Source organism: Hevea brasiliensis, unplaced genomic scaffold (genome assembly GCF_030052815.1).
Source record: "Hevea brasiliensis isolate MT/VB/25A 57/8 unplaced genomic scaffold, ASM3005281v1 Scaf1, whole genome shotgun sequence".
NCBI classification, from domain to species: Eukaryota; Viridiplantae; Streptophyta; class Magnoliopsida; order Malpighiales; family Euphorbiaceae; genus Hevea; species Hevea brasiliensis.
Window position 1 is genome coordinate 12,102,266 of NW_026614585.1, and position 13,501 is coordinate 12,115,766.

At 33.0% G+C, this 13,501-nt stretch overlaps 1 protein-coding gene and 1 long non-coding RNA gene across 2 annotated transcripts; one reads left to right on the forward strand and one right to left on the reverse strand.

The window, feature by feature from the left end:
- The first annotated feature begins 3,682 nt into the window (after positions 1-3,682).
- Positions 3,683-6,680, forward strand: LOC110648081 (uncharacterized). Its single transcript, XR_002493510.2, has 3 exons — positions 3,683-6,105; positions 6,201-6,261; positions 6,375-6,680. It is a non-coding gene; the product is annotated as an uncharacterized LOC110648081 (long non-coding RNA).
- A 4,844-nt stretch (positions 6,681-11,524) lies between these two features.
- Positions 11,525-12,848, reverse strand: LOC110648088 (WD repeat-containing protein LWD1). Its single transcript, XM_021802200.2, has one exon. It carries the CDS (start codon positions 12,728-12,730, stop codon positions 11,690-11,692), a length of 1,041 nt encoding a protein of 346 aa, XP_021657892.1. The 5' UTR covers positions 12,731-12,848; the 3' UTR covers positions 11,525-11,689.
- Positions 12,849-13,501: the final 653 nt, after the last annotated feature.

A 13,501-nucleotide genomic window follows, 5' to 3' on the forward strand; every position in this document is an offset into this window, starting at 1 on the left:
TTTTCCTTTCCACTGTGTTCGTAATGGTCCTAAGGACCACAGCGTCACATTTTACTGTTCGAAATTTGAGTTTAAAACGACTTCGCAGTCGTTCCCGAGAAGGTCACCCATTGCTGTGACTCTCGGCTCGTTTAATTTCTTATGTTCTGTTTCTCTTATTTATACTTAACTAATTGACAATTACTAATTATTTGTGTTTATGGCTTATTTAGTTATCTTAAGTGTAGTTCTAATCCCCTTAATTGTCCGGACCAACACCGGTCACCGGAACAGTAAAATATACCAGGCTATGCAAATAGGGGTGTTACATCTCTAACCTCAGCCTCGAGATCGACAAAACCTGAACTTTAGGTCTTTTGGTCTTAGCGATCTCACTAACTTGCTTTTGTGCAGGTATGGCAGGGGGTAAAACTATAAAGGAAAGCCGTAAGCGGAAGAGGGAGCTCGCCCGAAAAGTGTTGGAGATGAAAGAAGCTGTTGCCGCTACCCAAGCACAGAGATAGGCTTTGTTGGAAGTACTGAGCTCTCCATTCCGACCTGGAGAACATCTGGCCTCGGAAGCAGAGGTCATCACCGTGGAACCTCCCATTAAACATGTTGAACCTCCTCCTCCACCTCCGATCTCTTCGGGTACCAAGGGCGACTCTTTTGGATCAGCCATCCCAGCCGTTCGATCGCTTTTCGAGGCACTCAGGTTCTACTTCAATCATTGGAGAGGAACTACTTGGTTCGGGGAAATCCTGATCTGGCAAAAGTCTTGGGCACTTTAATCTATTTTCCAAAATATCGGACTCGAATGGCCCAGGAGAGCATAGAAGATCTTCTAACTCAGACAATGAGTTTGGGCTTGGAGGCAGTTACAAGATAGCAAGTGATCAGAGAGAAGGCCCATCTCTTAAGGAGGGAGATCCTCAAGGCGGTCTAGGATGCGGCAGCTGCAAAGACCCAACTCTTGGTTGCTAATGATTGGATAGCTGACTTAGAGGGCCAGGTGAGGTCTTATGAGGAAAGAACAGCTCGACTGGAGAGGGAACTTGAAGACGCTCGAGCCAGCAGGGTTGCAAATCTGGCCCAATTCTCCAAAGAGATAAGGGCTAAGGAGGACGAAGCTCTGGTGAAGGAGGCCGGTGCTTATGTGAATACCCACAGCGATCTCCTAGCTGAGCTGGTGAAGCGCTACCCTGAAGAAGACTTCACCTGGTTGGAGAAGCTCGCCCCTGGTATTGAGGCCGAGAGTGAAAAAGAACAAGAGAGAGAGGAGGGAGAGAATATTGAAAATATACCTGAAGAGCCGGCTAGGGAAGATCTTCCTGCTGAATGACTGTATTTTTTTATCTCTAGAAATGAATTAAGTTTTTGTTATCAATTCTTGATGAGATTGGAAAATATCAAAACCAAGTTTGCGTAAATACTGAATTAACTCCTAATCTGTTAAAATAAAATCAAACATAGGACCTGAGATCGATTATTGATCATAGAACACGACCACTTAAAGAGATTGGAAAAACGAACATGGAATCGTAAGACCTTGTGACCAAATATCGATTGAAACTTTGAAACATTTAGAATGATTTTTAATGATATGAAAAATGACTTGAGATCGGGCCCTAGTCGAAATAATTTATTGGGATTGGGACAATTATTTAGAGATCGGATAAACATTAACTTGGTTAAGAAACATTTGAATAATTCGAGCGAGATACCTGATTACCAAACTACCAGTAATTTGGAATTTTAAAAACAAAGAAATCGGAAAACAACAAAATACAAGATTAGATGGTCCGAAGATCCGACATCAATCCGAACAGGTTGAGTAGAGACGGAGAGATCAGAAAAACATTTAACTTGAGCGTATATGAGGCTGAATAAACTTGGAATTTATTATTTATCTGGGAAATGACTTAGATTATTACCAGTTCAGAGAAAATGACCTGTGGTCAGGTAATCAGATTAAAATAGGAGAACCATTCAAGAAAGTATTTGAAATTAAATTACAAAATTGTATATTAATTACACAAGTTTATGCATTTGAGAATCGATCAAAATATGGTATCTACAATATAAAATATTTATTAAATTAATATTTCATTTACTTGTTTAAAAATATAAATTTTTATTAACGTTAAATTTTACCACAATTTGATGACAAATAATACTCATATCAAGAATTCATTATTTCTATGATTTTCATTTGACATACCTTTACCATTAGGTAAGGTATTGAATTTCTATAAAATATTTAAAAAAAATAACAAAATAATAAAATCAAGAAAATAAATTAAATATATATTTACAAAATATTCATCTTAATTAAATAAAATAAAAATTAATATAATTAATTATGATAGAATTTCATAAATTTCTCTAATATATTAGATATTGTGATAAGAGTTTATAAAATTTTTCTAATGCATTACAAGTTACCGTTAAGACTAGAAGCCAGACAATTTTTTTTTTAAATAAAAATATGTAAAATATTTAAGATATATAATTTTTTTATTAGTCACAATGTTTGTAGAGCTATGAAAATAAAAAATATATATATATTTTGCTGTACATAATACGTGATTATTCTAATTTTATTAGCAACTAATTTTATAGTAATTTAAAAAAAATTAATTATTGTAATGCATCCGTAATTTATTACTTTTAATTAAGGATTTCATCAATTTTAATAATTTTTTTTATAAAATATATAATACGTGAAAATATTATTTAAAAAAAATGAAAATACTTAATTAGAATTGAAATTTTTTTTGAAAAAGAAACAAAATAAATAAAAATATAAAAGTTTTATTAAAAATAAAAGTAATAAGAAATCTAAATACCATCTCTTCAACGTTTTTGTCCCATACCGACCCCTAATATTAATTTTAACATTACTGCCACTAATTTTAATGATTTACTTATGTTAAAATACATTACTATTAGTAAGTTTAGTAAAAAAGTTGATTGGAGGAAATCATTTTAAAATATCACTAATTTTAATAAAATTTTTATTGCTTTATAATTTTAAAACTTTATGATCTCATATTTTTTCAAATTTACATCTAATTAAATATTGCCAAATGTATATATATTATTTTATTAAAATTTGTGAAAATTAACTAAATCCTAGATTTTGCTAATATAAAACTTTTATATTTTTATTTATTTTGTTTCTATTTTAAAATTTTCACTTTTAATTAAATATTTTCATCCATATTTATTTTATTAAAATTTAAGATAAAATTCTTTAATTAAAATTAATAAAGGATAAATGCATTAGAATAGTTAATATTTTAAATTAGTATAAAATTAGTTGCTATAAAATTTGATGGTAGGTCCCTTCAATTGAAGATGCTCGGACTTTAAATTTAATAAAATTATAACCGTTGTATTATAGAGATTAAGGTGATTTGATCATGTGAAGTATAGACATATGAAAGTTTTAATTAGATAAATAGAACACATTAAATTAAAGAATAAAAAAAAAGAATAAATTTAAACTGATTTGAAAGATAATAATGTAATATAATTTATATATTTTTAGAGATTAAATTTAAAATTATTTAAAATAAAAAAAATATATAATTGATATTAAATTTTTAAAATAAAAACTTAATTGAACGGATGATATTTGACGAATTTGGAAAGGCATATTTTTTTATTTAAAAAAAATGGATTAAATGAGAGTAAAAAGGGAAAAAATGAAAGCTAAATTTTTTCATCAAGGAAGCTAACTGTCCACCTCCCGACCCATGCCTCTGTTCTCATCGATCAGTTTTGCTTTTCATTGTCATTGATATTCTCTTCCCCACAGGAGGCAGAAATACTTATTTTTCTCTGCCATAAACCCTAACCATTCACCTCCCTCACACGATGTGTCTCCTCTCATGGCTCGACAGACGGTGGGATCGATTGTCTTGGTCTCTCAGTGTCACGGACATGCCCTGCTTAACCCAAGGCTAAATGGAAATCCGAGCTTGCATGGTTGAGAAATATCTTCTATTCCATTCATCTATTCATTTTTTAACTATTGTTTATAAAATTTGTGTTGTTTGTGCGATTTACAATACCTTTTTGGTTGCATGGAGAATCAGGCAGAATATGAAATTATACTCAATCATGGTATTTACTGCTTATTATCTGTTTTGTGAATGCCAATCAGGAGTCTGTGGTATCTAAAAGCGAAATACTATTATTTTTGTCCAGGAATTTTGTGCTGGGAATAAGGATTTGGATAAGTTACAGACTGACGCAGTGTCATTTGTTTGTGCATTGATGCCTTGGAGTAGCTCTGTGGAGATTAAAACAACTCCTGGTATGTATCTGAGTGCAGATAAAATCTCCAATCCTACACTGTAATTGGACTTGAATTCAAGACTCCCAAATTGAAATCCTAAAATCAAATCACTGTATATACCTTGCAAAAAGATCTTTCAAAATTTTCTGACCGTTTTCAAATGATCAATACAAAAATTTGAAATGGGATATTTATGTTTCTGGTCTGGACTCCGTTTTGTAATGTTGAAACTCTCTCTCTCTCTCTGTGGTGGTGGGGTACAGTTGTTCAACTTTCCAAAGTGTAGTTTTTAATTGGTAATTATTAAAGTATAGGGTAATTGAAAAAATATGAAAGTAAATGATTTTTTTGGTAATTTCCCCTTATTATTATTGCATTTTAACTTTCTTCAATTTTAGATTATTAAAATTATTATTTTAGTCTATATTAGATGCTATGTAAGATGAGTCACATGTGATTTAGAGTTTTAGGAATATTCCAGGTGGGGACACTGATGCTTTTAGTCATGATATGAAAGTTATTCCAGGTCTTGGCAGTCACGTTTGGAAGATTTGTTATCCCTTCTTTGAATTTCAGTCAGACAAGTTAACCTGTCTGATTTCCTTTAGCATTGGCTGACAGAGATCATAGGGGTTAGGTAGTGGAAATCCCTGGCATATAATATTCCGTTTATTGCTTTAGCTTGTGGAAATGTATATCATGTATAATATAATTGGATGTATTCCTGAGGGATCAGTTGGAGAATCAGCTGCAAAGGGTATGAATATTTTCTGAATTTGATAACTTCTTTCTCATTCATTTTTATGATAATTGATAGTCTTTTAACATGTTTTTAAATGCCTTAATATTTCAATGAATATCATAATAATTAGGCTTCGCATGCCAGAAGCCCAGTGAAAATCAAGAAACAGTGCACGTAGCTTGTGTAGGTTGGGTCTCTTTCCTCCACACTTCTCAAATCTTCCTTCATAGGTACAAGCACTTCACCCAGCATTGCGTTATACAAGCCAAGCGCAGCTCTTATACGTCTTAAAAAAGCTATGTAGGCTTCTACTTCTATACTTGAAAGTGGCTTGAGATGTAGCTGCAAAGAGAAAAAACTAAATTCTCTTGTTGTAAAATAAACGGTCAAATTAAGTAAATATTACTTATGTCAAGAAAGTTTTATTGAAATATTGTTACAGCAAGATCACAGGTGCAGAGGCCAAGGGCCTCATCACACCAGCAAAGGTTAGTTTTTGTTTTGAAAATGACTTTCTTAATAAATCGGTGGTTCTCATAATAGTGGAGGCAAGGATGTCTCATCGTACCTTTGCCAATGGATTTTGGTTAGGACTATTAATTCCTTAAATAGATTTTGTTATTTTACATTGTAGCCTTCTTTATTGATTTTTTATGCTGATCATAATTAAACTTTATATTTTTCATTTTAAAAAATCCAAGTTAACTTTATAACCAAAATAAATTAAGCATCTATAGATTTAATGTGATAATAAATTTTTAAAATTTAAATAAATTTTAATTTTTTCATTTAAATAAATATTGAAAAAAACATAAAAAAATCAAGGGTTACCACTTCGCTCTTTTGCCTCATTGACCCTTTTCTCTTTCACCTTTTCACTGATTCTATCTTAGCTGCATTCCCCTTTTAGGGACAATGTCATATCTTTCTTTGGGGCAGGAGATTGAGAAGGATAGAGAAAAGGTGCATCTTTGGGTTCGATCGCAGCGGGAACTAGCCTAGAGGCTCCTGAATTTGCTCCTATTTGCCAGTCAATTGATATGCACTGTTTTGCTGTGGATCCAGTACACAAGGATTGGTAAAAAATCTTGGACATTTAGTGCTCTCATACAATTGTTATGCACAGTTTAATACAAAATCATCTGACTAAAGAACTTTAAAATATTTTTGTAGGACCAGATTTTTTTGGAGTCTAGACAAGGCTACACTCTGCATGGAAGGGCTTACTACCAGTGTAAGTCTACCAGAACTTTTATTGTTTCTTTTTTTTTTTTTTTTGGGAAAAACTTTTAAGCTCTGTTAATTCTGCGATCATGAGGATTTAAAGTCACTGTTTTTTTGTCTTAGGTTGGCATGCTATGAGGTTTGGCTCGAGTGTTGAAGCTTAAATTATGTCCAGTGCTAAGCTTACTAGATAATGCTATTAGAATCTTAAACAATTTTTTCCCTATTATGAGAACTCCTTGTGCTCTCTCCAGAGCTGAAGTGAAACCATCATATTTGCTGTTTTATGCATTGCGGAAATTGTTGAGCCAGCCTGTTATGACTTTTAATTTATAGTTTAATTGTTTTTCAGAAGATATGTGTTATAGACGAACCATGTAATTTGTATTTTTCCTATAATTTGATGCAGATGCACACTTATTAATCCTACATCACAATTGCCTATGTATGGTGCTTGGAGAATTTAGGCTGCTATTAATTAAATGACTATTGCAGTTTTAAATATTTCGAGTGCTGTATGTAATTAGAATTCTTATTGGGATCAAAGTCAATTTCCATTTGTTGTTTTTTATCCTCTTTAGTTATTGGTTTCTTAAGTGTTATTGACTTTTTTTTTTTTTTGTTAATGTAGGCCCTGTAAGCTATAATGAGTTTGGTTTTGATGATAGCAAAACTTAATGAAGTATATATTAACCCTTTGTGCAAAAGTATTTGAAGTGATTTTATAGGTCATGATATGCAAAGACATTGATGGAATGATTATTTCATTGAAATGGCTGATATAAAAGGAGATTATTATCTTTAATAACACAAGATGAATCAAAGTCCATCAAGAATTAAGATAGAAATTAAGTTTTTAGGTCTATTGTACAATATTTGAGAGATTATGCCATGTAAGACCTAAAAACAATTTTGTTTTTAGATTCAAGAATTTAGAAAGTGTTTTTACATCATTTTTAAGGTTTTTGAATGATCAAAATAATTTTTATGAACTTGCTTCAAAAACTCAAAATTTCAAATTTTAAGTCAGACAGTAGCTAAATTAATTAACTAGTTTTGTTGGCTAAATTTTTCTTCGTTGGCTAAAATTTTCTATTTTACGAAATTAGTTAACCAGTGAAAATTTTAGTTAACTATTTTCATGCTCTGACCTGTCACAACTCTGCTGCACGACTTTCAAACAGGCAACGGCTAGTTTTTTTAAAATTAAAGAGCGGTTAGATACACTCTCTAGCAGACGTTTTTTGCAATGAAGAGCACCTATAAAAGACATCATTTACTACAATTTTATCTAATAAAAGTATTCATATTCATTGAGAATTTATTGTACTATTTTTAAAACTTTCATTCAAATACTTTTGAGCTTGAGTGGTAGATCTACTCTTTCAATCTTTTAGCATTAAATTCTGTGTCTAAGAGTTATTGAAAGTGATTTCATCTACATCAAAACCTATTTAAAGTTGTGTAAGTGTAAGGACACACTTGTGGAAGGTTTTCAAGCACCTTGTGAAGCGTGTGAAAGGTTTTCAAGCACCTTGTGAAACTTGTGGTCTTTTGTGGGAAGTAAAGACATTGTAAAGTTTCTCAAGCACCTAGGAAGCTTGCTAAGATTGTAAAGACTTTGAATCTTGCCTGTTGAAAAAGATCAAATAGTGGAGTGACTCTTAAAGTGGGACTTTGAGAAGAGTGAATGTAGGCTAAGAGAGCCGAATCACTATAAACATTGTGTTTGATTCTCTTCTTCCCTTAACTCTTTAATTTTCAGTATTTTGTTTCTCTGATTATATATTGAATGTGTTGAGAATTTGTTTTATTGAGTTAATACTGAGCTTGAACAATTAAACCTATAAATTCTGATTTATATGTGAAAAGATACACTTGATGTTAAGTGATTATTTTGTGTATAAGCTGCTATTTGTACATAACTTGTTTGATCACTTAAATTACATCTTAAAAATAGAGTTATACACATACATAGAAATTCAAAGCCATAATTTTTCATTGAGTCTTGAGTAAGGATTGAAAAATTATCTAAAGTGTCCAATTCACCCCCTTGTCACTTTCTTTGGGACAACAGTTGACAATTGGGCCCTTTTGTTCGGCGGCTGCTATCATCATCGATGATTTTTGGGGTGTTTTTACTATTTCTTATGGCAGTCTTTTAAATGGATTTCAACCTTATGGTTCTTTTTTTTCCTTGACTTGTTTCTGTTTTGGATGTCATTGTTTTTTTCCCAGTATATTGGTGCTAATTTTGGCTATTCCCCTTCTTTTTTGGGCAGTTTAGATCATTATTAGTGGTTTTTAAGGTGTGCTGGGTTTTTTTACACCAATTTTTCTTAGTGTAGCTAGCCACGAATTGTGCTTTTATTGCATCTTAAATAAATTTTAATGCTTTATATATTTTTTTAAAACTTTTGTATAGTCAATAATTAACACATGCCGTACTGCCCATATTTGATTCTTGAAATTTAATTCTTTTTTTAGAAGTTGAGTTTGCTCTGCTGTTAAAATGAATTAGTGGCCCTGCAGATTTTTGTAGTTTTTATTTTTTATACTTATTTATATAATTTTATACTTACATAAGTTATATATTTATCCTCTTAAAATGTATTATTATTTATATCTATGCGTAATAATAATAATAATAATAATAATAATAATAATAATAATAATAATAATAATAATATTGAAGAAAAAAAAAGTAATTTTAAAACTTATTTATTGTATTTTTCAATATTCAATAAGTATTATTAATTTTTTTGAAAATAATGAGAATGTTATTGTAGAGATTATTTATGTATGTTATAACTGCATTATATATATATATATATATATATATATATATATATATATATATATATATATATATATACTTCTAATAAGTTTATAAATTTTCATTGCATATATTATTTTAAGATTAATGATTAATGAGTTAAATTTATAATTATAAAATTGGAATTATAAGATTCTTTTTTTGGTAATAATTATATAAATTATCATAGTAATTTAACGATTAAATATTTAATATAATACATAATTACAAGGAAGTTGTGCAATATTAACGGCAGCAACGCATGATAGGAATAAAATGTAACTAATACTTTCAAACTGTTTTTTTTTTTTAATTTTTTTTTTCCTTTTCTTGCGTTCCCTTTCGTTCTTATTGTTTTAAAAAGCACAAAAGTTCATTTAAGCCCCTTACATATTTTAAAATTTTTATATTTGAATATGGATCTAATACAATCTATATCACTATCCCTAAAATATATGTATACTTAACCCATTAACTCAGGTTATGGATAGCTTATGGGTCAAAACGTATTAGTGGTTCGGCCATATTATTCGATCAAAATATAGTTTGACTATATATTATTCAGTCACATATTGTTCTGCCATACATTGTTTAGTCATGAATGATTCAGTTAGAAGATAATTCAGCCACACATTGTTTGGCCACAAATGGTTTAATTAGAAGTTGGCTTGGCTACACATTGTTCATTTACATATAGTTCGGCCAAAAGATGGCTTGACTAGAAGATAGTTTGATCATACATTATTCAACCAAACAAATGACTCATTCAGCTACATCGCTCATTCATATAAATGGCTCATCAGTTACATTGCTCATCCAGATTGAGGGCTCATTAGCCACATTTGCTCTTCCAAATGACTCATCAGCCACATTGCTCATCCAGATGAATGGCTCATTCACCATGTCACTAATCAAGAATATATGGCTCATCACATTGCTTATCGAGATAGATAGCTCTTGCTCGTTCATAAATATTTGTCAAAGATGACAATCCCTATCTTTATAGGATTTCAATCTTACTTTAATAGAATGCCACTTGAATAGGAATTAACCACTTTCTAATGACTATATAAAGGTATCACATCTTTTACGGTAAAGTATGTTATTATTTCCAATAACGTTTACATACTATTCTCCTCTTAGTTTTAACTTGAGCATTGGAGGATTTTCGTCATGCTTTTTCTTTGTTTTGTAATTTCCATGGAACACAACAAACATCCACGTGTAAATAAAACTGCGACCAAACTGATAGTCTGGTTTACTGCGAGGGTAAGAATGCAACAAAATAGGAAAATGTCAACTGCTATGAAAAGCATAGTCAAACACCCAAAAATAGGGAGGAGAGAGAGATATTAGCCAAGTCATCGTCTTCAAAAGCCACGAGAATTAGGAAAAAAGCATTGGCCAAGTCCTTGTCTCCTATACCAGTAGACTGGTTAACTGGTTTCACATTACTTGAACACAACCACTCTACGATGAAAAGCAGAGTCACACACCCAAAAATAGGGAGGAGAGAGAGAGATATATTAGCCAAGTCATTGTCTTCAAAAGCCACGAGAATTAGTAAAAAAGCATTGGCCAAGTCCTTGTCTCCTATACCAGTAGGCTGGTTGGCTGGTTTCACATTTCTTGAACACAACCACAAATTAAGCATGTTTTGTTTCCTTTGAAAAATACCCATCTCCTTCCACCTTCGCCTTAGAAAAGTAAACAAACACAAAATTTCTAACTGATCTACCAATATTTACCTAGGATGCATTTCACAGATTCCAACCATTAGAATTCTAAAGCTAATTTACTGTGTTGAGCCGAAACTCTAATCTTCAAGAAATTAATTGGGACCAACACATTGCCATCACAACACATGCCAGAATGAGATTAAGAACTTAGAGCGAGAAGCAACCATTCGTTCTCTCTCATATGATACCTAAAAAGGTAATTTGGATTTTCTTTCCCAACTCCCAATAGCCCAGATGCGTAATATCTGTATTATTCTACATAACTGTGCCATGTGTACAACATCATGGAAAAAAATAAACTGCAAGATATTTTCATTCCTTTAACTAGACGCACTAGAATGTGAAGATGGGCTCTCAACCAGTTCTGTCAGCCTGTGATGGTAAAGATAGGTCTCCCGGCCGTTATCTTGAGTTTGAGTTCAGCAAGCAAAATATGACAACACAAGGTTGCCAATATTAGGAATTGATACAAGGGGTTGCGACTAAACTGCAAATAATTTTCCAGTCTGTCTTCCTAATCTAGGTCCCAAATTGAAATTTGAACTATCTTTTGGTTTTATAGTCCAAGTGACTTGTGATATCGCAGAAGCTTTTCATCCAGACTTTGCTTGGAATATGCTTTTTCCTTTTTCTATGTGAGCTTATTCATTATTGATAAGATTTAGTCTTTTTGATGCCTCTGTAGAACGGAACACGCCAAAAAAGAAAAAAAAAAAACATAAAAGAAGCAGGCTAACAAGCCTGCAGAGTAAGACCAATTATAAGCATTTTAATATCAGAATTTCGTACAACAGTCAGCACTAAGAAGAAACCAAGCATTTCTTGTTACCTAGCAAATTTAATTTTCCTGCAGGTAGATGCATAGTACATAAATAAATTGAGTATCAAACCCTGAGAATCTGAAGCTTGGTAGAGAAGGCAATAGCAACCCAATCAGGCTGAGAAGAAGACCACTGCAACTGCTCAATTTCAGCCCCTGCGGTGTAAGCCAGAATGGGATCCAATCCGCCCTCGACAGGCTGCCCCATTGAAGAGAGGTCCCAAATCAAGGCCTGGGAATCATCCCCAGCAGTGCAAATGTGGCAAGAGCTGTGAGGGGCCCAAGCAATGGCATTGACACTAGCGTGGTGCCTCTGCAACTCCACCACGGGGAGAGTCGGGAAGCGGATATCCAGAACAACCACCTTGGCACTATCCATGATGATGGTGGCCATGTACCTTGGGTCCTGCTTGTTCCATCCTAGTCGAACCAAGGGGGTGTCCGGCTCCGAGCTCTCGTAGATGATGGTGGAGTGCTCCTTATCGCGAAGATCGAAAACTCTAACGGAGCCGTCGGCAGAAACGGAAGCGAAAACACCGACGCCGCCCCAGGCGATGTCATAAACCTCCTTATCGTGAGCGATGAGCTGAGTATCGACGGTCTCCCGCTCGATATCCCAGATAGTGCAGGTGGTGTCGATGCTCGAAGTTCCGATGCGCTTGGGCTCCGCCTCATTCCAGTCGAAGGAAGTGAGAGGTCCACAAAACTCGCTGCTCTTGTTGCCATTGAGCAGGCTCTTAAGCTCCACGCGCGACTGGTCATCAGCGATACGCCACACGCGGAGGAAATCACTGGAGGTAGCCAAGAGGTCCGGCTTCTGGCATTCCTTGTCAGGAATGAACATGGTCTTGGTAGGCGGGTATGGATGTTCGAATGAGAGATTCGGGTCGGAGCGGATCTCACCATTGGAATCATCGAGCTGGACAATCTCGACCCTGTTAGGGTACTGCTCAAGGAGGCTGGCGATAGCGAGACGGTACTTCTTGTCTCGGCGGACGCTCCAGTTCATGGCGTATATGTGCCAAGGGGCTTCATAAGTGTAGATCTCCGATCGCTTCTGCTGCTCATCGGAACCGTCTTGATTCGGATCACTGCTCGCACCCATGATTCTCCCCTCGGTTGTGGAATCGGATAATTATAAATATAAAAAGAGCAAAGCAGTGGCTAGTAGCTGAGACGAAACTGGTCTGGCTTTTCTGATTGGGAAAAAAATGTGAACATAAATGAGATGGAAGAGGAAATGATGACGGTCAAGTCAAAATGTACTGTTTTCACACTGTATAGATAAGACCCTGTCTCACCAAACAAAGAGATGGGCCCCGCCCTGTGGCCTGTGCAATCTTAATTAATGATTAAATTCTTTATTATCTTAAATACAATTTAAATTTTTGAATAATTATATACCAATTAAAAATTAAATTTAACAACGTAGCAACATAATTTTTTATAGTTTTAATAATACGTCCCATAATTTTATTGAGTAAATTTTAATAATTATGTTTAAATTTATATGATTATAATACTATAATTTTTAAACTTTAAAACGTAATATAAAATTTTTAAAATTTTTAAATTTTATATAGTAAAATTTTTTTAATTTTTAATTATTAATTTTTTATTTAAAAATTAATGTGAATAATTTTCATATAGCTTTTAGTCAATATTTTTTTTTATTTAAATTATAAAATTATTCTTTTTACACTTTAAAAATCATTCTATTTACAGTAAAAAAATAATTTAATTTACACATAACTTGAGAGAGAAAAGAGAAATATTGATTAACCTCTATGCTATAACTATTCATGTAACATCCTCCCAGTAGCAACTCCGTACATTCTACTGTTTCGGTGACCGGTGTCGATCCGGACAGCTAGAA

Excerpts from the sequence above, each read along its gene's own strand:
- LOC110648088 (XM_021802200.2), bottom strand. The coding sequence starts at position 12,730 with ATGGGTGCGAGCAGTGATCCGAATCAAGACGGTTCCGATGAGCAGCAG.